Below are 26,949 nucleotides of genomic sequence, written 5' to 3'. Positions count from 1 at the left end.
TTTTACCTCGTGGAACATATGTTGAGGCATGAATAAGAATCAGACTGGTCCCTCTCAGCAGGCTTTGTAATGGTCTTTAGTTTAGTTTAGAAATCTAATGGATTTCATGCATTTTACAGATAAACTCTGAGTAATTTAAGTAGAGATGAAGAGTCCATCGCCTAGTGTTTTATCTAGGAAATCTCTCAAACCTAGTGCACTATCATATACATTCTTTGCAGTAGAGAAAAGGATAAAATCCGATTCCAGAGGAAGGATCCTGTGGTCTGCTCATCACTGCACCTTCCCTTGTCTCCAACCAACKTCCTATTTTGAACAGTCTCTAACTCTCTCAAGTCAAGTCTCTCCACAATGGTGTTTTCCCAGGTAATCTTGATCTGTTGCCTGAAGTAAGACCCCACAGTAAAGAAATGTGTGAACAAAACGTCGTTATATGTATCATTGTACCCTATAACACATGGCTGCTGCCCAAGGCTTTCCTCCCTCCCCACCCAATCTCTGCCTYCAGAATCTCATTCCGACCTTCCTGCTTCACCCTGCCTCCTCCCAAGCCTYTGCTCACCAGGCTTTGTTTTCATTCTGATTACCTCTGTCCATCCTGTGCCCGTTATCTCATCATTTCAAGCCCCTCTGTTAATTCTTTACTGTGAGGGTGGTGAGGCACTGGGGTTTCCCAGAGAAATTGTGGATGCGCCATCYCTGAAAATGTTCAAGGCCAGGCTGGATCAGGTTTTGAACAACCTGGCTTAGCGGAAARTGTCCCTGCCTATGGCAGCGGGGTTGGTACAAAGTGATTTTAAGGTACCCTCCAACGCAAACCATTACTCCAAAAATCCCTTGCTCAGGCTTTCCTCTATTGTTTGCCACCACGGGCTGTACGAGATAGATGTCTGCTGCATCTTCAGTTGCAGATTTTTGCCGCGATGTCCTCTTCCCTCCTCCTTTTTACCCACTCTGAACCGCACGGACACGTTAGCGCTCCTCGTGGGGTGTCCCCGAAAGCGCAGGCAGCCGAACAGACCGGGCAGCCCTCCCGGCCGCGGCGGGGCGGAGCGGWGCGGGCGGCGGTTCCGGCGGAAGGCGGCGGGGCCGGGCTGCCGTGTGGGGAGCTTCCCGCGGGGACGGTGCAGGACCGGGAACGCCGTGTCGGGAGCTTCCCGCGGGAACGGTGCAGGACCGGGAACGCCGTGTGCGGAGCTTCCCGCGGGGACGGTGCAGGACCGGGGCTGCGGTGTGAGGAGATTCCCGCGGGGACGGTGCAGGACCCGGGCTGCGGTGTGAGGAGATTCCCGCGGGGACGGTGCAGGATCCGGGAACGCCGTGTGCGGAGCTTCCCGCGGGGACAGCGCCGGACCCCGGCCGCGGTGTGGGGAGCTTCCCGCGGGAACGGTGCCGGACCGGGGCCGCGGTGTGGGGAGCTTCCCGTGGGGACGGTGCCGGACCGGGGCCGCGGTGTGGGGAGCTTCCCGCGGGGACGGTGCAGGACCGGGGCCGTGGTGTGAGAGAGCTTCCCGCGGGGACGGTGCAGGACCGGGAACGCCGTGTGCGGAGCTTCCCGCGGGAACGGTGCAGGACCGGGAACGCCGTGTGCGGAGCTTCCCGCGGGGACAGCGCCGGACCCCGGCCGCGGTGTGGGGAGCTTCCCGCGGGAACGGTGCCGGACCCGGGCCGCGGTGTGAGAGAGCTTCCCGCGGGGACGGTGCAGGACCCGGGCCGCGGTGTGAGAGAGCTTCCCGCGGGGACGGTGCCGGACCCCATCCGCGGTGTGGGGAGATTCCCGCGGGGACGCTGCAGGACTCTGACCCGGGCCGCGGTGTGGGGAGATTCCCGCGGGAACAGCGCCGGACCCCGGCCGCGGTGTGACGGAGCTTCCCGCGGGGACGGTGCAGGACCCCGGCCGCGGTGTGACGGAGCTTCCCGCGGGGATGGTGCAGGACCCGGACTGCAGGCTGGTGGCCGAGCTGCTGCTGCGGGCGGGGGCGGCCGGCGGCATCCTGTGCCTGTGTTCCCGCGCTTTCGTCGAGTGAGTAGCGCCGGGCGGGCCCCACGTGTCCTTGGCGTCCCGCTGCTGCGGGCGAGGGGTGCGAGCGGGGCGGGTTTTGCACGGAGGGACCCCCCTAGGTCACGTTTATCCCTGGCGGGGAGCAGAGCAGGGCGAGAGGAGCCCCCAGACCCCGATCCCGCCGCCCGGAGCCCGAGCCGGGGCTCGGCGCTCCCTCCCGGCCCCTTCCCGCTCCCCATCCGGAGGGCAACACCGCGGTTCCTCAGCGGGAGGAGGACCATGAAATTTAATTCCGGAGGGTACTGCGTAACTGCGGCGTTTTCTGAACGTCGCTCCTATGGGCTTTCACGTCAAGCTTTAATTCAAGTGTTGCCTTTTCCAGATGTTGTTTTTCATTTGTTTCGCGTGTCTGGAGTCACAGGGCAGCCCGTGTGGGAAGGGACCTGGAAAGGTCACTTGGTCCAGCCTTTCATGGGAACGGAGCCTAGAAGTGTTTAAATACCCCATGCAGTCTCATCTTGAAACCTCTAGTGATGGGAATTTTATTGCATCCCTGGGGAGGTTTTTTTCACTGAATGATTGTTTTTACTGTAAAAAAAGTTTCAGTGGTGACTTTCTGCATCAGTGTCTGTTTATTTTTACAGAGATCGAAAATTATATAAACTGGGATTAAAAGGATTTTATGTCAAAGATGACAATGACAGTACAGGTAAAGTAATACAACATACTATACAATGTGATGTGCAGTCATTCTTAAAGTGAGTTAAGTGTGGTTGGTTGTTTAAGTTGTTTCTATTTCTGCATTGTTTTTCAGTACTTTTGCTATAGGGATAGATGTGAATAATAATTTAACACGCATAGCTTTCAGGTTACCRTCATGTTGGTACAGAAGTTTGTGTCAGACCAGGAGCAGGGCTTATTCCTGTCCAGATAGACTTTACTAGCTCACATAATATTCCCCTGGTGCATGGAACAGATTGTATCACAGATCCCTGTCCTGGTTTTGAATCATAATATTGACTTAACTCAAAATTAATTGTRTAAGGAGAGTGTGTGGATCCCAGATGTTTGTCTCCTGCTGTCTTGGGTATGTGGATCCTAGAGGTTTCTCTCCTGCTGTCTCTACCCTGGCCTAGAATGCTAGCTKTTGCTAGTTAATCTGCTGAACCAGAAGTGCAGAAAAAACAATAGCACTGATGGGGAAAATTATGATTCGCATATRCACAATGAATCATATGAGGAGGACCAGAAAAATCTCTCACTTGACATGCTTGTAATCTAGGAATTATCATGGTGYATACTCCAACAAATTCAGCACCACTCCCTTACTCCATCCTCCTGAATTCCTCATGTTTGCTTACATGAACATAATTCTTTTGGTATCTATTTTTATCATTGCTGTATTGGTAGATCCGGGGGCATGATAGCTTGATTTGAAAGGAATTCTGAGCAGAAATAGAAGCTGACAATAGCACAGATTAGATGTAAGCAATGTGAGAGGAGTGAAAGAAGGAGATTGTAAASCATGGTTTTGTGCATATATCAGTGATTTGTGGTGAGAATAATTGGTTAAAAATGGAAGGGTCTCATGTTATGTGATAATTTGGCAGTAAATATACCCTGAACAACCAAACCAAAAATCATGAGCGTTTCAGTATTATCAACTGAGTCAAGATCTTTTGATTTCGTAATTTCCATCCATATACAGTTCCTGCTTTCTCAATAATATTTGTCATTTTATATACATATCTTGTTGCTCAGCAATATGATAGAAGTGCAAGCTTGCTGAGAAGGGCAGAGCTGGGCAAAGAGAAAGTATGAGGCTGTGCAAGYACTGCTTAGTAGCAGCCAGAATATCAGTGTGCTATTCACACTGTTTTAGCCACAAATCCCAAGCACAATGCCATAGGGGCTGCGGTAGAGAAAATTAACTCCTTTCCAGGCAGACCCAGTCCAGTGCTTTTGCTGTCAAAGATACATTTTGATTCCTACTGATAACTACACAGCAATTATGGTGTTTATGAGGAAGATTTTTAAATAAGAAGGGAAGCATAACAGGCAGTTCTCTTATTTTTTGTATGCCATGCTGTGGCGTTGAGGTATCAGAACCAGATTATAGTCATGTGATATAACTTGTTAACAGGGGACGAACAAGTGTCTGAGGAGGAAAACCATTGTTCCAATGGGAGATTAAGGGTGGATACTAATCATGCTCTGGACCTGGAAGAAGTTGAACTAGACTCAGAAGCTGAGCTTATGAAGAGCATGGGATTGCCTCTTCAGTTTGGTGGACAGCYAGCCCACAAGGACTTTGTGGTAAATCTTTACTTGCTTTATTTGTTCTGTTTATGTAGTGTTTCCAGACCTAGGGATGTGTTCCTCTCAGTTATTTTTGGGATGGCAGTTCATGGAAATGTTCTGAGTTGCCTTTAAGCTGCCTGCCTTGCAATCTGGTAACAGCACACAGCACCTTGTTCTGTCCTGTTTGTAAAACCCATCTGTCAGTTGGACTAAACAGGGTCAAGGCTGGTCTTTCTGCTTCCATATCTATACTGCTCTCCTGACCAAAGAGACCTAATTTAAAACATCCGTGGTAAAGCTGATGCTGCACATCAGGATAACCAGTACACTCCAGTCTGAGCATGCATTTTCATCCTGTCTGCTTTAACATTTAGCTTTTGATACTAATGTAAAAAACTAGTTTGTCAAATCCCCCTTGCAGCTGATAAAGCCAGGCTGTTCCAAAAGGCAGGAGTGAGGCTTTGGTGCTCTGCTTCCCATAGGGAGCATTTGGGCTTTAGAAAGGGCTTTAAGTATTCACAGATGAGAAAAAGACAGTGCACTATTCACTGTGTCCACTTTATGGAGTAAAGACCTCCAGTGAGACAATATTTTTGTGCAGACCACTGCATCATTCTGACCTGATTAATTYGTAAATAAATAGGAGAAACGTGTATGTGATTTAATAGCTTGTAAACAGACCAAGGCATCCAACTTTAGGCCCAAAGAATATGTAGTAATAKGCAAACAAGTTGAATGGGAAAATAATGCATTTTCTTACTAGATTACTACTAAGCATTGTGCTTTGGACTGTGTGTACTAACATGACATTATGACAGACATGGATGAAAGATTAGTGCCAGTTCTTCAGTTCTAACTTCTTCATAGTCCACCTTATGCTTTTGTCAGTCTAACAGAACTAGGGATTGCAGCTGTGGGACATTTGGAGTAATTTCTGTGCATTTACAGTCTTTTGGCCRTGTGAGTTTTGTCATCACAGGAAGCCCCCCTGAAACAAGTTRTAATTGGTGAAACCAGTAAGTTTCCTTAGTGTTCCTTTTGGTAACAGGTTTGTTCGACCTGACAGCTATAGTGGCTGAGCTTGCTGTAACAAGTGAAATGATTGTATTGCACAAATGAAAGGGTCGTCTGTTTGGAGGCTGTTGTTTCCTTGTATTTCTGTTAGCCAACTTGGAGATTAGTATGGGATGGAAAGGATATTGCTCCCTTCTTTTGAGTCAGTGTCTTTCTTCAAGACATGCAGGGATTCAACTGCAGGATTTACAGCAGTTTTGAGTATAAAGTGATGCTTTTTTTGATTCTTTGCACCCAGAAATAGCAAGGATTTAACACTGTATGAGGCTGAGCATTATGTTCACTATCCTWATGAGACACTGAACAGTGTTTGCTGGTCAGGAAGATACTGGGTGAAAGTAAGGGCCAGCCTCCACAGCCCCATAAAACAGATCCTTGATGTTACYAAGATACTGTTTGAGTATGAGGTGTTGAACTCAGCCCTGTGAGCCTTCAATTGCTGACCAACTTCCCCTTTAGGATTTTGTAGTGTTTCTTGTTGATGTCTCTCCTGAATCTTTGAGCTACTAATGACTTTCCTCTCAGCAGCCCCACTTCTGTCTGTAATTCTGCTTTTTTTTGTGTGTGTGTCTTTCTAGAGACTTTCTTACAGTTCTTTCTCACAACTTCCTTGGAAGTGTCAGTCAAGGTTATGTGGCATGGCCCTGTCAGGCCCAGAAACACTGCATCCTTTTTGGGGAGGAAGCTAACAGCAGGGTTGCACTGAGAGGGAGGGTTCCAATGGAAACAGAAATGTGATCAGAGAGAGGACAAAACTATATATGTTGTGGATTTACAACTGTGTTTTTCCTTTATCTTTTAGACAACAGAAAATTATAGAAAGAAAAATAACATGAAGATTATTAAAAAGAAAAAGAAGAAAAAAGTGCAAAAACACGAGGATAAAATGGGACAGGACGAAATTTGTGGTGATTGTATTGAGTCCATTTCTGGTGAGCTGGCGCTGGCTACAGAGCAATGTGAGAYGAGCAGCACACCTCAGACTGTAATTGAAGGAAACTGTGAAAGTTCAGAAAGCCTTGCAAATGAGGCTTTAGCCAGTGGACTTAAGGAAAAATGGGAGAACTACTGGAGTGAGTACGGAGAGGGCCTTCTGTGGCAAAGTTGGCTGGAAAAACACCGAGTGGTCTCCTTGTCTGAGGCCATCGCAACCTCTGAGCCTTGGAATAGTCCAGATACCAAGGAAGAATGGGAGCAGCATTATAGTGAACTGTACTGGTACTACTGGGAGCAGTTTCAGTACTGGACAAGTCAAGGATGGACTACTGAGAGCTCACMTGGTGACAAGGTGGAAGTTAATGGAGTTACAGAGGAGACTGGTCTTTTGGGAGAAATGGGCTTGGTTAGCCCAGGACCTGAGCATAGTGAAGAGCTGAGCTTGGAGCTGTSTCCCTCCAACACCAGAAGTGAGGGTGCTGAGCCCCACAGTGAAATAATCTCTGGGATTTGTAATTTAAATCTGAATTTGGGGGAAGTRGAGCAGAGCAGTGCTGCTCTAACAGTAGCCCATGAAGATCTTGAAGAGCACWTTTCATCTGACAGTGGAAGCCAGAAGGAGCCCTGTGATGGAGGAAGCAGGAAAAGGAGAGCATCTTGTGGRAATAAAAGTGTTAACCAGTCAGGTAATACAGAGTCAGATCAAGCTGATTGTCAGAGTTTCTCTGTGGTTATATGTAAGAAAYAAGGGCACATCTGTATTGTGCCATTTTTTAAAAGTCGATTAAGTATTTTGTGGAATGACTGCATACTTTATTCCTTTTTCTTCCCTGTTTCTTTGGATGATTTCTCATCTCTAATCTGTATATTGAATGTGCTCTTAAGCCAGAAGTGATTTTAACAGAACATGTACTTCATAAATCATCAAATGTACTACAGAAACCGATGAGAGATCACTGTTAGTGCATATTTAATTMTTTATCTTCTTTAACATTAATATTAATAATAAGAATGCATATTTAAGTAATTATCATATTTMATTTATTTACCTGAGACTCTGGAGTTTGCTGCTAGTGACTTTCTAAGGGATGAAGAAGCAGGTGCAGCCCCATCTTGATCCTACAGTAGCGTAGGAACGGGAGAGGTGAAAGAAAAATCTCCTTTCCAAAAAGAAATAAGAGGAGTATTTAAATCTTCTGTTATCGAATCTGTGTGAATATCTTTGCATAGGTRATGAGGTGGAAACAAAATTTTACACACAAGGAAGAAACTTCTTCAAATTTTGTGCCTTGTAGGCATTTTATTTTTCTTGGAGAGATGAGAATTTGAAGTTGGTCCTGCATAAGATTGTTAATGCTGCAGTGTAATACTGGAAGCTTTATTAGTATGTTGTCCTTCAGACAAAGACAAGATATGTGTTTGCCACACTAACTAGCTGTAGCTATAGGGGTATTTTGGGAACATGAAGATAAGGGATTGATTTATGCAGAAGGAAATGATGGTGTATCTTTTTTTTTAGGTGTGCAGGAGTCAGGTAGCTCAAATTCAAATGAAAAAAAACAGTCGCTGCCTCATGACCAAGATGAAGATGAGGGTGAAGAGCCTCCTGAATACAGATGTGTCAAAGTCAAGAGAAGGCAAGTAATGAAATTTACATGAGCTTTTTTCTCATGAAGTCCAGGTCCAGGAGCCTTTGGATTTATGCTRACTGTATCTTTGATTGAGGATGTCAGTTAAAATGTCAGTACAAAACCACAAAGTCTTCTATCACTCTTTATGGCTTTGCCTTACAACAAGCACTGGATATTTCCTCTCTTCTATTGCTTTATGTAAACTATTTGTGGCCTTGATGATTGTACAAGGTGATTGTTAAATTGCAAASGGCAGCTTGCTTGTTTAGGTCTAGTTAGTACAGACAATATCAAAACAACAGTAAATTGTATTGTTTAACTGAATATTGAATGTTGCCAGTAAAATGCCCAGAGCTGCAGCAGTCATAAAATAGCYAGTCATAGTTTTTTTCTTCATTTTTCAAAAATATATAGTCTCAAAGATGGTGATATGGCTCTTCCTCTCTAATAAATTTGCAAGTTCAAATGTGAAGGGGTGGGTGGAATTGTTGCCTGCTAATCATACAGCTTCATTTTGTTCTAGTATTTTTGCTGTTGCTGTAGCATTAATAATAGATARTAATATTGATAACTTGATAGATGATGTGGGTAAGTTAACAAGCACCATCTTCATCATGTAGGGCTTTATATTAAATATTTTAAGAGGTCATTCATAATAGTTAGAATGTTATAACCCTATAGAAGAGCATTTGTCAATAGAAATGGGTGAAAAGCAAACCAAACCARCTCAAAAAATCATGTATGTGAATAGACTGGTGTTATCTGCTTAGTTTGGTTTCAGCAGTGTGTGGAGGAACTTACTTGAAGCCCACATTTAAATGTTTTCAATACTTTCAGTGTTATAACTGTAAAATGTTTGGTTTTTTCACAGTAAGTAACTTTGTCATCTCTTTTTTTGTAGCCATGAGCTGGATGTGGATGAGAATCCAGAGGAAGATCCTGAGGAAGCCTGCTCTGTGCTGGGTTTCAAGTGTGGCACAGGACAAAAGTAATTACTTATGARGAACTATGGGGTTTTTCATAGCAAGTCAGCTCTCTTGTTATTATGGAAATAGACCATTCATCACCATTCCCTTTTTGTTAAACTTCTGAAAATGATTCCCGGAGTTAGTCTCTGCTACTAATAAAACTGTCATACTTTGACTAGAAAGAGATGCAGAGTTACAGAGAATAGTTAAAGAAAAGTGCTTTGGAGGAGAAGTGTAACACATAAGGTGCTTTCAGTTGTATAAATGTGAAGTGGGTAGTCAGCTACGTTAATTAGAGCTTAAAGGCTCCGACMGTGAATGGTCTTCTCACTTTGGAGTTCTGTGAGCTTAGATCATGATTTGTAAATACTAGTAAAATGTTGCCATATTAGTRCAGTGTTGCCAGGGTGTTGGCCAGTGAAATTTCATTTTTGGTGATATTGCCTGAAAATGTGGTGGTCACTGATGTAAAAGGAACATCATAGAACACAGGTGGGCTGTAACTTAGGTCTAGTCCTTCTGCAGCATGCAAGTTGTTTACTACATACCTGTTTCAAAGAGGAGTGTGTTTTATAGTTGATAATTTCTGTTCTATTTTATAATTGTTTAAGTGAATTGCCCATATTTCCTGGTTTGGAGGGGGGTGGTTTTTTAGTTGGTTTGGTTTTTTGTTGCATTTGCCAGAAGGTAAAGTAGCTGTTCTAGAGGCTCGCAACACCAGAAGATCTTTTATTCTGCTGATCAATTTTTTTTTTTTCATTTCCTATTCTTCAGGCTGGCCTGGGAAATTTTTGCAACTATTTACAAAATTTATGCAACTAATTACAAAAGAAAAATCCATAACTAATTAGGTGAAACATTTTGAAATAAATCTATTACTTATTTTCAGGTACGGTGGAATTCCAGATTTCACCCATCGAAGTGTGCAGTACTTGGAGAAGAAAGCAAAACTCAAGTCCAAATTGTTGGATATGCGTAAACCAAGGAGGAGCAAAAACACACACATCTTCTTTACAGAGGAACCTGAAATGACATGCAAAAAGAGCAAAACTTTGAAGAAGGTAGGTTTAGTTGTTAGCACTGCTGTAATTTATTAGATTTGTGAGATTTGTGTGCTCCCTTAGATGTTGTAKTATTATGAAAACAAAAAAAAATTAATTGCCCAGAGTAGGTGGCATTTCTAAGTATCAGTCCACTGCTCCTTTTTTTTTTGTTTGTTTGTTTTCTCCTCTTCCTCCCTGCGTCCCACCTGTGTGACAAGTATTTAGTTTAGAATGGCTATGGAAAGGCTTTGGTGGCAATCTGTCAAGAGGAATGTGAGCTTAAATGGCCAAGTTATGTGAAAGTTGTTCSTAACATCTGGATGCACATACCTTCAGAGATGTGTGTAGTTTTCTATTGTTACTCAAAGTATCTCTAATTTTAAATTGTATGTGAGGCCAGTCATAAAAGCTGGCATTTGAGCAGTAACAGAAAATCTTTGTGTAGGTTAGTGATACTTCATGTAACTCCATGTTGTTAGTATTTTTAAAAGGTTTTGTTTATACCTCTATCTTCATTTATATTCATCTGTAACTTTATGCTTTTTTTTTTTGACTCAGAAGTTAGTAAGTAGAAACACTTGTTCACTGGAGATTTTACTGAGTTTAGTCTTTTTGAAAATCTAACAGGACAGATTTTAATGTTATTTCACCTTCTTCTGGGATGCTTGGCATTCCCCAAAACCCAAGTGCAAAACACTGTGTTTTGGTGGTGACCATACATGTTGTATTGAACTCCAGTCCCACTGCTACAATTTTTGATTAATTTTTGGTCTTGTACCTGGGGCCATTATAGTTCAAGGGCAACTTTAATTATGTGAAGGAAAAAGTTACAAATTTCCTCCGACTTTCAGGTAAGAAACTGTTCCAGGTCTAGAGCTGCTTAGAGCAACCATAGTGTAAAAGGGAACATCTTCATATGCCTTTGAGGTGTTTGGAGTGGCATCTGCATGTTGGTTAGGAGCTTATGTCGAGGTCTGCTGTGCAGCAGAACACATTACTACATGCACCATTTGGTACATCTTGAAGGTGAGGCAACTAATATGTGRAGGTAATTTTACCTGTTTATGTTAAGAAGCTCTTCCCTGAGAGACAGAGAAAATCTCTGAATGCAGATTAGAGAAAGATAATTGTGARGTAGTAGACTTGGTCACCTGGGCTGTGGCAAGTCTGACTGTTTATATATCACATGAGAATGAGTTACTGTATTTAGCTGTCAATTTTTTGGTTGGTTAGGTTTTTTGTTTCTCTTTTGGAGGTAGCTGGCATCTAGTTCCCAAAGAAAGCTTGTTTCCAAATCTTTTTAAAAGGGAGTGCAGTTAAGGACTTCTTCAATGTTTYGAGTCTGGATATTTTACTGTTTTCAAAATACACGTGGTAGAGAGTGCCTGCAGTGGCAGGTGCTTTTGAACTRTGAGGTTTATAAGCTGTGCTCTGGRTAAGAGATCACCATCTGATCATCTGTGATACYTGACAATTGCAGGTGGAAATGTTCCTGAAGCAGGTTAGTAAACCTGAGGCGGAAGACACGTCCCGGACAGCCACGCCTCAGGGTAAAACAGAGACATTGTCTGTGACCAGCAGTGACTCAGAGGGTGAAGAAGGCGTTACTGCCACACAGAGTGCGAGGCTGGATGCTGAAATCCAAGAGCCACCGTCTTCCAGTGCAGCCTGCACAGAACCTGGAGGAAGCAAGCTTGAGAGAGAGCTGCAGGATGCTGCAGTGAGTGGCCCTGATGAGCAGGAGGCAGGGATGCCAGAGAATGGTGGTGGGCGGCAGCTTGTCCCTCTGGATATCCCAGATTATCTGCAGCCAGAGATGGAGGACGTCAGCCAAGGTAAATCAGTTTCCTTCAAAATGATTTATTCATAACTGATACCGGGGCATTAAATTGGTCTCTGATCCACTTGTTTGCTTGTTATACAGAGTTTATCATCTTCAGTTGAAGATTAAGGCTCTTAAATAATGGGTGAACTGTTACAATTTTTAGGACTGTGAATCATCTCTTGAAATACATGATGCTCTTTTTTAATTTAAAACCCATGATCTTCATAATCTGGCAAACAGTAACAGAGAACATTTAGCAGTGTTTTAAATCTTAACACTCACCTATCAATTGCATTCCTAGCCTACAAGAACAGTGACTGTTAACTTTTGCAGTGTCTTCCAGCTGTAGATGAAAATGTTTCTGCAAAGAAGGAGAAGCAAAGAAGAAGAAAGAGTAAAAGTGCATGGAGAGCTGTACCTCCTGAGATTGCTGCTGATCCAGAGCTGGTCAAGTACTGGGCCCAGCGCTATCGGCTCTTCTCTCGGTTTGATGAGGGAATTCAACTAGACAGAGGTGTGTCCATACCAAGTGTGCTGACTTGGTGGTCTGTGGCCCTTCTTGCAGTTTATTACTGGTTTTCTTAAAGCAGGAGCAGTACTGTGTGTGTGTTTGCACCCATGATAAATTCCATCCCCGCAGCAGGCAGGTGAACAGAAGTCTTGGGGTTTGGAAGTGCTTTTAGTGTGGGACACCCCTGTCTGCATTAGTCCTTACTTTCGCTGAAGGTCATGCTGGACCCAAATTATACTTGGTCAGGACTTTTTCAGAAACCTGATGATACTTTTCTATTTCTRTATTTTATAAAATAATTTTGTGAAACTTCTAAATACACTGATGGATCCAGTATCATTTTGTTTTGTTCTGAATTGCACCAGTCACTTGCAAAACAATGTTTTTCCATGTTTACTTGGAAACCAAATCATAAGTTTATAGGTAAAAGAGTAATTAGGATTACCAGGTATTTTTTGTTTGCTGGGTTTGTAAGCCTTTCATTTCTAATGCTTTCCCTCATAAGCATGCAGATTAATTGGCAGACCAGACACTGTGGTAAAGAAAATATGTTGGATAAGAGATAATACATTTCTGGTTTCATTTGTCACAGAGCATATTCATGATGTATAAAGTTTTTTACAGCTGTGCCAGTGGACTTGTCTTTGAAAACTAGAATCCTCAGCACCAAGTTTAACAAAGCATGTACTGCGATTGARGCATATCAGTTTGCCTTAGTGAGACTTTGTTTGCTTAACAAATCTCTGGACAGAGCAGCATTTATCATCTTCAAAGCCAGTATTTCCTGGTTGAATGCACTAAGCCAAAATTCTTGGGATTAATGCTAAACCTTCCTTTTTATGTGGGGCTTGGTTGTTTGTTTTTAAATTAGGTGACCTGGAAATAAGAGGTGAAAATACATTTGTTCCTCTTCCTTTGCAGAGGGCTGGTTTTCTGTTACTCCTGAGAAAATAGCGAAGCATATTGCCATCCGTGTTAGCCAGGCATTCAACTGCGACATCATAGTGGATGCGTTCTGTGGGGTTGGAGGAAATGCTATTCAGTTTGCGCTGACCTCAAAAAAAGGTAAGTAGGTATTGTATACAGCACATCATTTCCTTTCTTCAGCCTTTTTCTGGAAAGTATTTGGCTGTGTGCTTTGTTTGTTGATTTATCTTCTTTTCAACTGCTTCTGTAGCAGCAGCAGCTGCTTTGCTTCATCAGACTCACTGTATGACCTCTCTGTTTTCAAAAAGAGTCTATAAAACTGCTTTTCTATTTTAAGTCAGAGTTGGATTTGTGTTGTACTAGTCAATGTTATTTTTATGTGGCATAGTATCTGCTTTGTCAGATGCTCTGGAGATCGCTGGTAAAAGTGGACTTCTGTCAAAGCTGCAGCTTTTCCYGGTTGTTGCATGAAGTCTTGAGTCTGTACTCAAAAGCAGGTTACATGCGAACAGTTATTAAGAATGGAATCACCTATAGATGCAGSAGAACCAGATACAGAAAAGTGGTGATAACTTCATGTTAATCYATTGCCAGCTAATGAAATTGTAGTGAAATGTTAGAGTGTAAAAACATTTCCTGCTGGATATTCATGTCAGTTCATCTAACTCTTCTGAGTAACRTTTAAGCAAGACAAATGGTAGTTTCTACTGCATTAAATTTGGTAGACTGTGATCCGATCTGTAAATATCACTTGGCTTTTTTTATTTTCTGGCTAAATTTTAATTTCTATTATTATGTACTRTTGTATCATCTCTGTTGGGCTATGTTGATAGGGGTTTTTTAAGTTCAACTTTCAGCAGTGTGAGCAGCCACAGATAAATGTTTCTCTTTAACAAAAGAGAAGAGCATGTTTCCAGTTGACATACTGAAATTGTCAGGCTCCTGCCAAAACTGAGGCAAGAAGGCCTTCCTCTCTCGGGCAGAGAGTGCCATGTGCCGTCCTTGAGCTGAGAGGCGGGATTGTCACAGCAGTCGGTGTGTGACTGCGGTGACCTGTGGATGGTGGGGTGGCATTCCCGGTTCCCACTAATCGGTGCGTTTGCCGTCCCTGGTGGGCAGTGATYGCCATCGACATCGATCCCGAGAAGGTGCGGCTGGCGCGCCACAACGCCGAGGTGTACGGCGTGGCCGAGCACATCGATTTCCTGTGCGGGGACTTCATGCTGCTGGCAGCCGGCCTGCGCGCTGATGTGGTGTTCCTCAGCCCGCCCTGGGGGGGACCCGACTACGCCACCGCCGAAATCTTCGACATCCAGACCATGATTTCCCTTGATGGATATCCTTCCCAAGTTGTGCCTTGTGGTGGTGTCATTTCTTTCTTCTCCTTCCTCTCTTCCCTCGGGGTTTGCATGTCCAGTTGGATGACTGTGACCAGCAGCTGGAGTTCCAGATCCACCACATTTGTTTAGTCCTTTTTCCCCAGCTTCAACTATATCACTTTGACCACCTAAATTTAAATATTTTTATTTCCAAAAAAAACAGTTATTCCCAAAAATAAAAAAAAAAAAAACCATTAGAATTGAGTAGCTTCTCAGCTTAAAACATTAATTAAGCAGTTTCAACTCCTTTATATTATTTTATTAAAATACCCCAAAGTAATCAAATAGATATGTGGTGTGTATATGTGTAGATTATAACTAGTTGTGTGAGCTATGACCTTGTCATTAATTCCGCTTTTTAATTGATTTATAAAGGGAATATCTTACTTAAAATATCTTACTAAAACTGTTCTCAATCATAGCACCTGCGTGTGACTTGGGAAATCACAGGAGAGAGGAAGGAAGATATTATCCTTTTTAATTAATGTATAGATTTCCCTACTAACTTACTAACAGTGATATTGAGCACTCATTTGTCTGGAAACGTATTTGCATGATAGTTTAATTGTATATGAAGTGGGGTTTTTGTCCCAGAATAACCTAATTTGTTCCCTTCTTTTGCTAAAATGTAGCCATATATGTAAGAGTAAGAAAACCTTTGTATGCATATGTGAGAGATTCCACAAAATGGATTAAAAAACAAATATAAACCAAATGTATTAGCTACCAACTACATAGAAATACCTGACATACTTCTCTGAAGTTTGGTTAAATTTTCATAAAAAGTTAGTGTTGGGGTCTTTTTTTAGTTTCTAGGGCATTATTGGTGAAATAGAGTTWCTGCATTTAGACAGTAATAATTTCTGCATTTCAAAAGAGAATCCTATTCACACATTCAGAAGACTAACTAATTTAATTGGATAATGGCTGAGTTTGAGACATACTTTCAAAATGAATGAATATAAAGAAACTTTTCATTGTTCATTCTTATTTTTTCCTTTACTGGCTTCCACATTTGAAATTTTCAGGCTCTCCAAGAAGATCACCAACAATATTGTGTATTTTCTGCCTCGGAATGTTGATATTAACCAGGTATGTTGCTGRATRAGTCTTGGTAGTGAACAAAATGCTCAGCTGACTCGAAACAAATATTATAAGCACATGCACAAGACTTTTTAGGCTGTTCAGCTGAATGTGAGGTATTTGGGATTTAAATTTTGACCCTGGTGTTAAGTGATTTCTGTGTGTGCAGTACTTTTGGTACATTTACAAATGGGAGTAGAAGCTTCTTTCCATGATTTTGACACTGTTTCTTCTTAAAGCAGCAGAATGGAGTTTCTTTGAAAGTTCCAAAGCCAATTGGCAGACACATACATCATTATAAAAATAACAAAAACCAATATATTTTAACCAGCTCTTACYATCTGATAAGCTGGTGAGTTTCTGATGTTCATGGCTTTCAGTTTATGAAGGACTTGCAGGAAATGAGAGCCTGCAGTCACTGCTCTCACTGATGAATAGATCAGACACAAATGCCATGCCACCAGGGTGGTACTGATGGTGTCCACACAGGTGTGTGGTTCTGTATGGGCTGCTTGCATTGCARTGATTTGTGATAAATGCAAAATTTGTGGCCCTGGTGTGGGTTTTTTTATATTAGAGATTTTTGGTAGGTTTTTTTTTTTAAGTAGTTATATGACTGACAATTCCCCTGAGTGTCTGGTTTTGTTTCCTCTGCATATTTTCTGTGTTAAAATTATGTCTTGTCATTTTTTGCAAAGAAGGGAGCAGTTCTCACCTGCAACATGCCACTAATGTCACAGGATTCTTTTCTAAAACCTGTATCTGACTTAGAGCAGGCAGGGTGTCAAGCCATATGGTGTTTTGTGGAATTGTTGGTGGCAAACAGCTGGCTTGAGAAATAGGCTGAAATTCACATGGCCTGAATATTAGCACATTCAAGCCCATACTATGCAGAGCACCATTGCTATGGCAGGTGATGTTTCAATTCCTTTTTGCATTTCAGGCTGCTGAAATGTCAAAGTGGTTTACCTCAATATTAGGTAGTTTCTCTAATTTCAACTTCTTGCCACTGCATTTTATCTAATGCTTCACTCCCATGAGGAAGAGTGACCTTACCAGTTTTCTGCTCTGTTCATGAGCACTTTTTGCTGGATTTATAAAACACCAAAGGCATCTACATTTCACTTGTGTTTCCACAAAAGCATCCAAGAATACTCCCACAGGCCTGCACCTTTTCCTACAGAAGAGCTCAGCTCATCCATGTGATTGGGCCAAGTGCTAATGTCAACACCTTGGTGCAATTGGCTCTGAATGACATTGATTACATCCATGGGTTTGGCTTTGCACAGATGGCTGAAAGGTAGCAAACGTTGCTCAAAGCCATGGCTCACTTGTTAAAAGCACATAGCTGAAGTCCTGGGTTTAGTTCGGTTCATTGTTCCAGGTATGGGCTATCTCAGGAAGATAAATCAGCTCCTCGTGCCTTTCTTTAGAAATTGTGTCATTGTAAGGAAAAAATCTCTGAAGACTGATGATCTGAGAGAGGGAAAGAGAATGTGAATCWAGCCCATTGTTTGGGGAAATGTCCTCATCCTGTGAGGACAAAGATGTGTCAAACAATGACTGTTCCAAACCTGACCTTGRTGGGTACTCTGGTCCATAGGAGACTGGTTATGGGTTTGGCTACCAAAATCTCTGCCAGTATTCAAGAATGAAGTTTCTGGATTTACTGCCATTACAATTCCWGGGCTGTGGATCTCCAGCAAAATTAAAAATACAGAAGTCCAGCAGTTCGAAGCAACCTTGCAAAAAAACACCATTTAGCTATTAGTTAAGGTGGTTCAAGTTTAGTGGAAAGTATATACTTTTTATGGAGATAGCTATTAGATCACTGTTAAATAGCTAACATAGAATAGGAATATAGGGATCCTGCTAYTGGAGTGAAAGCAGGTGGTAGCTGACCTTGACTTAGCTGTGTCAGAGAACTTGGTGTTCATTGCCTTATTGTTGGTCAAGGTATCCAGCCTTGTTCCACATGATTTCATTGCAAAAATAGCACTTATTACTTCTGCAGGCATGGCCACTTCCGTGTACAGTTGGTCTTGTAGAGAGAAATGGGATTCTTTGAATTCCCTTAAAAAAAAATCAATGGAGTTTAAGTCAAAGAGAAGTGAACTTTTGTACTTCTGCCTCGAGAGGGAGCAGCGAACCAGTGCAATATKGTTGGTACGTTTACAAGAAATGTAAAAACATTTCCCTGAATTGCATCAAATCTCCTTGTTTACAAACAGGTACTTGTTAGAAAATTTGTAATGTATGCAGGTCTGTTTTTAGGTTGAATTGATCATTCACAATATTCTTTCTAGTTAGGAATAATCAGGGATAATATACGTATATGGGCACGTACATTAAAAAAAAATGTATGTTTATTATTGCCTGTTACGTAGTTCATAAATATAATTTATCAAATGTTTAGCAAGTTGTGTTCCACTTCATTGGGCAGAGTGGAAAGTGTGTACTCACCTCTGGTAGTCCAATATCTTTCACAAACTCTTTCCTGTACCAAGTAATACTTCTGTATCTTAGTATTTGCAGCAAAGAAGGAGGAGCCTGTGATTTATTGCTGTAGGACCTTCTTGCTAATGAAATGAGGAATCTCTTCCTCTCATATTATTGTAGAAGTTGTACTCAGTTGCTGTTGGTCTCTCACTGGTGGGCAGAATGTTGTCAGGATGTGTGATGGCTCCTCCCAGTCAGCTGGTGAGCCTGAAATGTCAATGACCTGGTGTGTTGTGAGACAGATGACCATATCAGTGTCTTTACCAGCCTAGCCAGGTTTGAGAGATGGAGTCATGAGGAATTTGGGGTTTATCACTTATCGCATCTGTGTATGGTTAGTGGGTCAGATACTGGATTGTGCCTTAGTGATTGTTTAAAACATCACCATTCTTTTGAAGACAGGCAYGCTGTTATTTGTGGTAGCTATGCCTAATTTTGTGAAATTGTACTGTTGTTGGAGCTTTTGCTGTCCTAGATGTTAGTGATTCAGACCTGGCTTATAGTCCAAATACTGCCAGAATGCAGGAATGGCTTTTTGTTTCTAGTCTAGCCTAGAGTGGTTCCATGAGCCTAGAATTTGACAAAGTGTTCTGGACCTTGAYAGTCCTACATRAAATGCACATTATGCTGGTACTTTSCTTTTTTTCTTGTCTTTGTTCCTACCTCATCTCAATCAATTATTTGGAGAAAATCAGGAGTTTGACACAGAAGCCTTGTTCTGTCTGCAGTACTGCCTGGATGGAAAAACRTTTGCTGTGTTTGTGAAGGTCCAGTTGTTAAAAATGACTGCTCGATGAAAGGAGTGTAAAGAGAGGTAAAAACCATTTATGTATTTGAATTCTCTCCTTTAGCTGTGATTTTACACTGGGGACCTAGCCAAACGGGACCTCCAGGCAGAGTCATCTTTATTTAGGAGCAAATAGAACAATGAGCAAGAGGGGAGTGAGAGGCCAGGAAATGAACAGAGGTTAATTTGTAGTATTTTTTTAAGATTCTTGGGTATTAGGGGAGTTGGCAGGGAAAAAGCTGTGGTTTGCTGTGTTTTGCAGACTGATAATTTCTAAATGAGTGTAATTGCATACCCTTCAGCTGTGACTGTTGTGTTGATGACAATAGCTTTTAAGCAGCCCACTTTAAACTCTGTGTGACTCTGTCTTTGATAAAAGAGAAAGCCAGAAGTTACCCACACGAAGCCCAGAGTGATATTTCTGGTCTTCAGTCTTCCTRAAGCTCACAGTGCCTGAATACTGAATTGCAGTTTGCCTAAATGAAGTTAGAAAAAAAAGAAATAAATGTGTGGCCTGTCAAAAGGTGGCAGCACCACTGTGACAGTGGCATAATTCACCTGCATATCTGTACATTTTCAAAAATGCTGCCTGAGAGTGATTTATTTTATGATGTGCAGTGTAAAGAATACCACTGCCTTCTTTTTCAAGTGGATTGGGTTTTATCCGCCTTTAGCTTTTAGGTGGATCCAGTGGGAGGGGAKTCTTCATTTTAGTGGTGTTCTGTAAAATTAATTGTTTCACAGTGTCCTTGTGTGACTGCCTATCAAATGAAAAAGTTTGTATTTCTCATACCTTAGAAAGGTTTCTAGGAGGGGAGAAAGAAATGTGATACATTTTTTGTCCATGGTTATGTTAATAGATGGCTGGAACAGATAGGATGTTACTTCACTAAAGGAATTTCATTATGACTAAGAAATAATTTTAAAAAAAGCCAAACCCACATGCCTAGTAGGAAAACCTTCAAGTTCAAAAATATCCCTGAAGAATGTAAGGGAGGTTTGCACCGCAAGCAACTTGTGCTCCTGAAATAATCTTCTATGTTTGTTTCACTTTTTATATTTTCATCTTTTCTTCTGTCTCCTTTCCAAACCTGTTGGCTACTTTTTTACTGTATTATGGTGTGGCTGTAGGTGTGAACTTTTTAACTGATGGATGAGGTGAGAGGGATTCAGGGAGGTGTTAACTGAAGCTGCATCCTTTTCCTCTGCCTTGGGGCTGCAGCACAGCAAAGGAGGCAATATGTGTCCACCCAAGTAATGTGGGTTTGGGCTAAAGAGTAAGGACAACTAGAGTTGCCAGCAGGCAATCATTGTATGTACACAAGAAAATGCAAAATAAAGAAATTTTGGACTAATCAAGTTTTTAAAAGAAATTGGGAAGCCWTTGTGTATTCACCGTTGGAGTGCACTGCAAAAACAGGAGATGTTTGTCAGTATCTCTAAAAATAGGTGAGCACCTTTGTTTTTCTCAAAGCATCATTCCTCAGCCTGCTGTTATTTTTAGAGGGTGTCCCTCTGCCAGGCCAGCACCCTTCTGAACTCGGTGTGTGGCAGCTTTCCCTCACTACACAGTCAGGGTTGACTAAGCCATGCCGAGGAAAACTTGGCACCTCCTACGTAATTAAATTTGCCACCTCCAGCAATTTACAAATAAGCATTGTCACAGAGGATTTGCATTTCTCTCCTCTGAATATTGGGTGGGTTAAAGAGCGTACAGTACCAGATCTGTCCCTGCAGAGCTTAYGCTCATGGGTTTATTTAAATTTTTGTCACCTTTGGGTTTACCACGTACTTTTAGTCATTGTTTGAAATTAGTCATGATTATCCTGGATCTAACACTTAGAGACCAGACACGGCATATGTAAATTMTCACAGCTGTCCTACACCGTTGGACATCTTGTTTTACTTGGTCTTCTAAGAGGAATATTTARTAAACACTAGTGTTTAATATCAATGCATTAGTCATACTTAAATGTGCTAGTGACAGAAACTGTGCCCAGAAAGCAGGAATGCATAACCCCAAGAGARTTACTTCAATATTCTTATATTGACTAATCCAGTTAATATTTTAGAAYACTGAAGTGACATCCACTATAAAGTGCAAAGCCTCTTAATGCTTTTTGGAAGGGACAATCTAGCTTTTGTTTGTAAAAAACTAAAAGTTAATATCTTCCTAGAAAAACTATGGATCACCCCACAATGCTTTTCAGATTTCAAGTAAGAGCAGATAAGTTGTAAAATTAACATTCCTGATCACTTGCCAATTTCAGATTCTTGTGCTATTTATAAGTCAGCCAGCCTCTGKTTTTTTACTTAAGTGGCAAGTGACAAGAACGTGGAGCATTTTTTCCTATCACCAGAGGTTGAAGAAATCATGCACACTTTTGGTTTTGTCTGCAGAAACAAAAAAAAAAATCAAAAGGGAGAAAATAAAACCAAAACAGGAAAGTAAATCCTTGATTTAGATAAGTGTGGCAGTTTTCTGGGCAAGTCAGTAATGGTGCAAAGTKTAATTTAAATTAATCTGCTATTTCCTCCTGATAGAAGGCTGGTTTTTCACTCACAGTAGAATAGAGGAAGTTCAGCATGTTTATATTTAAACCTGCACGATAGAGTCAAGTCTCACGGGGGTTTAGAAGTGTTAATAACACAGTATGAACTTAAAGTTTCAGCTGCTAACATCATCTTAATTTAAAGATCAGTTAAAGTCTGCTGCAAGCTTGTAGACCTCAATCACTTCATGTCTGCCCAGAAAGTTTCCCTGCATAGGGAACTGGAGAAGTAATTTTCCTGCAGCAGCCTGGGAACATGGCAGCACGGAGCAGAGCTRGCTGTGGAGCATTGACCCCCCACAGGACAGGTCCTCAGGGTCCAAAGTGGAGGGGAAGAAAGCAGACAATGCTCAGTTTTGGTGTTCTTCCTTCTGTCTGTGTGGTCTCTCCAGATGAGGAGTTGGTGGCCTGTTGGCTGCTATCCCTCAGAGGCATTGTATGAGAGCAGGAGAAGGGAGAGCATTGCGTGCTCCAGTCCAAACTGCAAAGTGCACTGAGAAACGTGGTCTATGTGGGATTGTTGAGCATTAAAGGTGTGCACCGGCCTCAGTCAGCAGAGCGTGAATGGTGAAATTCTCACTSCAGTGATCATAAACACAGAGCTGGGACCAGGGCTGCCTGGCAGGCTCCCCCAGCCTGCAGAGGCACTGCTGCCCCAGCCTTAYCTTCCGTGCTGCCTGTGACTCCAATGCCCACAACAGCTTTTTCTTTGGTTGCAATAGCAACTCTGACTATTTTTTGTGAGATTCTCWGCCTGTTGGCAGTTGGTTTTGTTTGTGTTGTTCCCCTCCACCCTGCTACTCTTCAGTGCTACCTTTATGCATCCTAATTCTAATTGCTAAAGTTGGTTTTACTCTTCCCCCAACTTTTGGAATGTGACATCTTTCAAGCACACTTTACAAGTTTTTGCCACAACTGGCTGTCTCAATTGGCCAAGTACCCTGCAAGCCAGAGTTTAGCGTCTCTTGCCTCAGCACAGCATGTCAARTTCTGAGTATTCCTCTTTGGGTCTGAGGTCCCCTTATTTTCGTGATTTGGGTGAGGAGGGTTTTTCAGTCGCAAGCCACAAAGCACTTCTGTGAGTAAGAGGAGACAAAAGGTGGATCCGAGCCATTAACTGCCAAGGAACGTTTTCCACAGGTGTTAACAGAGCAGAGAGGTGGTTTTTGTGATTGCTTGTGAGAATTAAAAGGTTTGGAGATTTTCCTGTACATTGATTGGTTTACTTTTTGTTCTTTGTTTTTCAGGTGGCTTCCTTAGCAGGGCCAGGAGGGAAAGTTGAAATAGAACAAAATTTTCTCAATAACAAACTGAAGACAATAACAGCTTATTTTGGTGATTTAATAAGGCATGACATCTCCTGAACTCCATGTGGATTCTTCCAAACCAGCATCCCTGACTGCTGCTTTGCTTAAACTTTTATACAGCTGGCTGGTCAAAAATGACTTRAAGCCATTTTCCGGTTTAATTTCTGTTTACAGAAAGTTGTTCTGTTTATTGCTACTGTCAATAAATGTTTTATAATAATTTTGACAAAACTGTAAAGGTAGAAAAGCTGTGAATGTATGAAGAAAGACCTTTATAAAATGCAGTCTCACAAGGTTCGAACCCAGCCCATGGAGGGGGGATTCAGGATTTCTTTGTAACTCTCACAAAGTTGCTACTTCTGTGCTTGCTCTGGCTTTGAGCATCTGGAGGGTCAAGAATAGCCTAAAAGCCACTGGGGTCAAGAGCTSCTGTCTGTGCTTGAGAAGCAAAAGCATCTGAACCTCAGGTGGAACTAAAAGGTCAGGTGCACCACAAGAAGTTGACCTCAGTCTATTTCTCTCATTGCATACTCACTGAGAAACMTTTTCAAGTTTTCTCTGCAGGATGAAGGTTCACATGTTAGTGCCAGTGAGTGCTCTGGATTGWTGCAGCTCAAAGAGAGAGATAGGTGTGTTTGTGTCTGGTAGGTGGAACTCTACCCTCTGGATGTTGTCATTTTATTTTGTTTTTTATCTCCTTGCCATTCTTTTTYGTTGCAAAGACATTTTGAAGAAACCTTCTGCCTGAGGTTTGTATCAGTGTGCAGAGGGGTTTCTGTCTTCCCTCTTTTCTTGGCCTTTTGGATCCTCACACAGGCTTCAGGGAGGGCAGAAGGAACCCAGCTTTTCCTGGTGAGGGCTCTCTGCTCCCACTTGTAGTTTGGAGGGGAGGAGTGGCCTTTGTGCAGTTCTGCAAGCAGAAGAGGAGGCAGAAATGTCTAGGGAAATACTTTTACATTAAGTCCCCAAGCTCAATGTTGAGCTTGTTTTTGAGGTGAAAGTGTAGGAATATTAATTTCTAACATAAAATAATGCTGCTTCTCTGCTTTGAGTGCAGAAGGATGCTGAAGGCACCAGAAGCTAACCACTAAAATATGCATTAGTGTTATCCAAGAAAACTAGAATAACTGTAGAATAAACAAATAAGAGGATCTATCTTCCCCATTRAGGAATGAAATCCAACTCTTCAAAACAGTTGAGAGACCGAAGTGTTCATGTGTGTATGGATTGTTATGACTTGGTACAAGCTTGCAGTGCAGTAAAACATCACTTAGAAAATAGCTTTTTTCTACCTATGCTGTCTGTCTAGAACCAGACAAGTGCTACACTGTTGCTGTTACATCCATGCATCATGTAAGGTATTTCATGAAAATCATTTAGCTAATTTGGATCACTGCATTTTGCCACAGTGCTTCAGCAGGGAARAAGTCTTTTGACTGGCTCTGCATCAGTACTTAAAGGTAATTACTAAGGAAATCATATTTCTTTGAAGGTTCCTATTGGATCATAGGGGAGCTTGGCAAGAGTGCTAATATTACAGGAGCTCTAAACATACTGTGGTAGTGCCATGTGAATCTAATAATGCTGTTAAATTTTCACTACAAGCTTCAAACAAAAATCCAAGAAAGTCACAAGGCTGAATGAAGAATAGATTGATTTATACTGTGTATGTCACAGTACTCTGTACACTATAATTTTACTATATTTGGCTTCCTGCTGCTTGTAGAAATACCCTTGTCTTATCCTCCTAAARTTAAGGAGATGCTTTAGAAGCATTTTGAGGTCTTGCTGATGCTWCTCCCATAAAACGAAACTGAGGGTGAAAGTTCTGTGAATTTATTTTTACCTTCCAGAAAGTAGTTAGATTTTGTTCAGTGCCCAGTACACAAAATGTGGAAGCTTAAATATAGACAGTACAACACTTACCCRTTTTAATGTTTTCTTTCAGTAGAACGAACTTAGTGGTAAAAAAGAACAATTTCTGAAAGCTCTGCTGAGCTTTGCAAACATATGAAATATCAGAAGCAGAAGAATATCTTTGTTCATGCTGTTCCTCTCTCTAACCAAGATGGACAAAAGGACTCTTTTTTTTTCTTTTTTTTTTTTAATCCAGCTTGAAGTCAGAATACACTGTGGGGTTGTGATAAATGTTTGCCCTCACTTCCCACTTGCACAGAACTGGTGAAGTTCCCCAGGGCTTTGAATCTACCAGTCTGTTAAGCCTAAAATACATCTGTGAGTACTTTTCATTGTTCGTTAATCATTTTAACCAACAAACACTTCATGGAGGGCAACTTCAGTCATGATGAGTTGCTATAAAATGTTATTTTGCTTTATATTGCAGAAAAGAAGTTAACATRGGCTGAGACACTGTTAAGTTTCTGGACAGCTCATGGCCAATGTTTTAATACCCTTTTGGAATTTTAGYAGAGTCTTGTAAATGATACATTAGGCAACAAAGTTAAATTGCTTTAATAATTGTTTACTTTTTAATAATTAAACTGTTTGATAGAGTTTTGGTCTTTTGCCTGTTCTAAGACACAAAATCAACTACAGGAAGAATGCAGATTTTTGTTTCTGCAGTTAACTAATATTTGGACTAAATGCAGTAAATACGTACTGCGTTCTATTTTCCAATACACTTTTGAGCCGCTAATTTCTTTAGGTTTATCTTAATTAAATGCAATGTTAAACCAGCCCCGTTAGTTGCTTTTTCTGGTGCATGACATGAAGTGATGGAACCCGAAATTAGGTGCCTTGCAAGGTTGTAGCTTAATTGTAAATTTAGGGGGACCAGAGCAGAGCGCCAGCAGGGCTGAGCAACTATCTCTTCATGGTGAGACAGCTCTTTTCTGAATTAGGCCCTGTTAGTGTTAAGAGAAAAAATTAACTGTTCCATAAAGTTTTCATGTACAGGTTTTAGAAAATCTTCCCCAAGTGTAGTGCTTCTGAAATAACATCTGGGCCTATATGTGCAGCACAGAGGTTATATAAGCAAATTAATGTTACACCACAGTGACCATGGTAACATTTAGCAGAGGGAAACCCCGTAAATAGCAGAAGAAAAAAATTACTTGCAATAGCTCATTGAACAAATCAGTAGAAAATTGGGTTATTTTCACTTGGTTTGCTCTCTCAGCTTTTATATGTCTTGTAGTCACCATTTGCTTTAGCTGTCCTCCCCTTGTACAAACCTTCCCACCTCCAAATCCAAGAAAGGAGGGTAATCCTATCATGTAAAGTGATTTACTGCTCCTAGTGCTGCATTTCCAACACAGGTACCTTTGTATTCCTGCCACTTGAATATCTTTGTGAGATCCAGAATACTACTTACAAAAAGTTGATTTTCAGTGGTGAAGAAGTTCCAAATTTCTTTCTTTATGAAGGCAGAAGAGCTATATTTTCAAGTGTGTGTTGAAGTGGTAGAAAACTAAATGCTCTAAAACTAGACTTGAAACTAATTCAGAGCMTGTCCTGTTTCAGCTGTCAGACAATGAAGCTGTTGAGTGGTTCAGCCTGCTCCATCTCGGCAGAGTATTGGGAATATGCACACTCCAGCAAAGTACATGTAAGAGTGATGTTGTGTCGAGTCTATTAAATGAAATCCCCCACACACCAAAATCATTTCATACCAAAAAAAAAAAAAAAAAAAAAAAGTGACAAATGCCCAAAAACCCGTGTTACCTGGGAGGCTGCAGAAGCCATTGCTAGCTGGCAGGAAGCAATAGGGCTGGCTGAAGCCAGCCGGAGTGACAGAACCTAGTGAGGCTGGAGATTCACCCAGGCTCTGAAGGTCCGAGCTGCATCCATGCAGGGAGGAGGCAGGAGGGAACGCTGTCTGCAAACAGAGCTCGCCCAGCCCGGGGTTTGGTTTCTGCCTCTGCTCAGTGATTGTGTGGTGTCCTTGGCAATGCCTGAGGTTTTGGGGGTTGTTGCTGTTGGTGGGGAGAGCAGCAGCTCTGGGTGAGCACTGGCTCAAGGGTTTCCTCACCCAGGGGAATTCCCAGTCAAGCTGCCCACGCAGCTCTGCAAAACACTCCCTGCAACATCCCTKCAACCCAAGGGTCAGCCCTGGATTTCTCCTTATGGACACCCAAGGATCARTGTCACTTTAGCATGTGTCA

At 41.8% G+C, this 26,949-nt stretch overlaps 1 protein-coding gene across 3 annotated transcripts; it reads left to right on the top strand.

The window, feature by feature from the left end:
- The first annotated feature begins 1,848 nt into the window (after positions 1-1,848).
- TGS1 (trimethylguanosine synthase 1) lies at positions 1,849-23,166 on the top strand. 3 transcript variants are annotated; one of them, XM_057366616.1, is made up of 14 exons: positions 1,849-2,023; positions 2,647-2,711; positions 4,146-4,318; positions 6,180-6,999; positions 7,833-7,950; positions 8,846-8,932; positions 9,802-9,973; positions 11,436-11,790; positions 12,124-12,294; positions 13,213-13,356; positions 14,338-14,556; positions 15,613-15,689; positions 18,908-18,993; positions 22,766-22,825. In XM_057366616.1, the coding sequence occupies exons 1-13, from the start codon at positions 1,926-1,928 to the stop codon at positions 18,974-18,976; spliced, it is 2,568 nt and encodes an 855-aa protein (XP_057222599.1). In that variant the 5' UTR covers positions 1,849-1,925; the 3' UTR covers positions 18,977-18,993; positions 22,766-22,825. The 3 variants fall into 3 exon arrangements, with proteins under 3 accessions (XP_057222599.1, XP_057222598.1, XP_057222597.1); XM_057366615.1 differs by having other exon boundaries at positions 18,875-18,993; XM_057366614.1 differs by lacking the exon at positions 18,908-18,993 and having other exon boundaries at positions 1,850-2,023; positions 22,766-23,166.
- The last annotated feature ends 3,783 nt before the right edge of the window (positions 23,167-26,949 follow it).

Source organism: Malurus melanocephalus, unplaced genomic scaffold, assembly GCF_030028575.1.
Source record: "Malurus melanocephalus ecotype Western Australia unplaced genomic scaffold, MMel_1.1 scaffold_69, whole genome shotgun sequence".
In the NCBI taxonomy this organism is placed as follows: domain Eukaryota; kingdom Metazoa; phylum Chordata; class Aves; order Passeriformes; family Maluridae; genus Malurus; species Malurus melanocephalus.
Note: the sequence above shows the minus strand (reverse complement) of the source record. Positions and strands in the feature narration are given on the sequence as shown.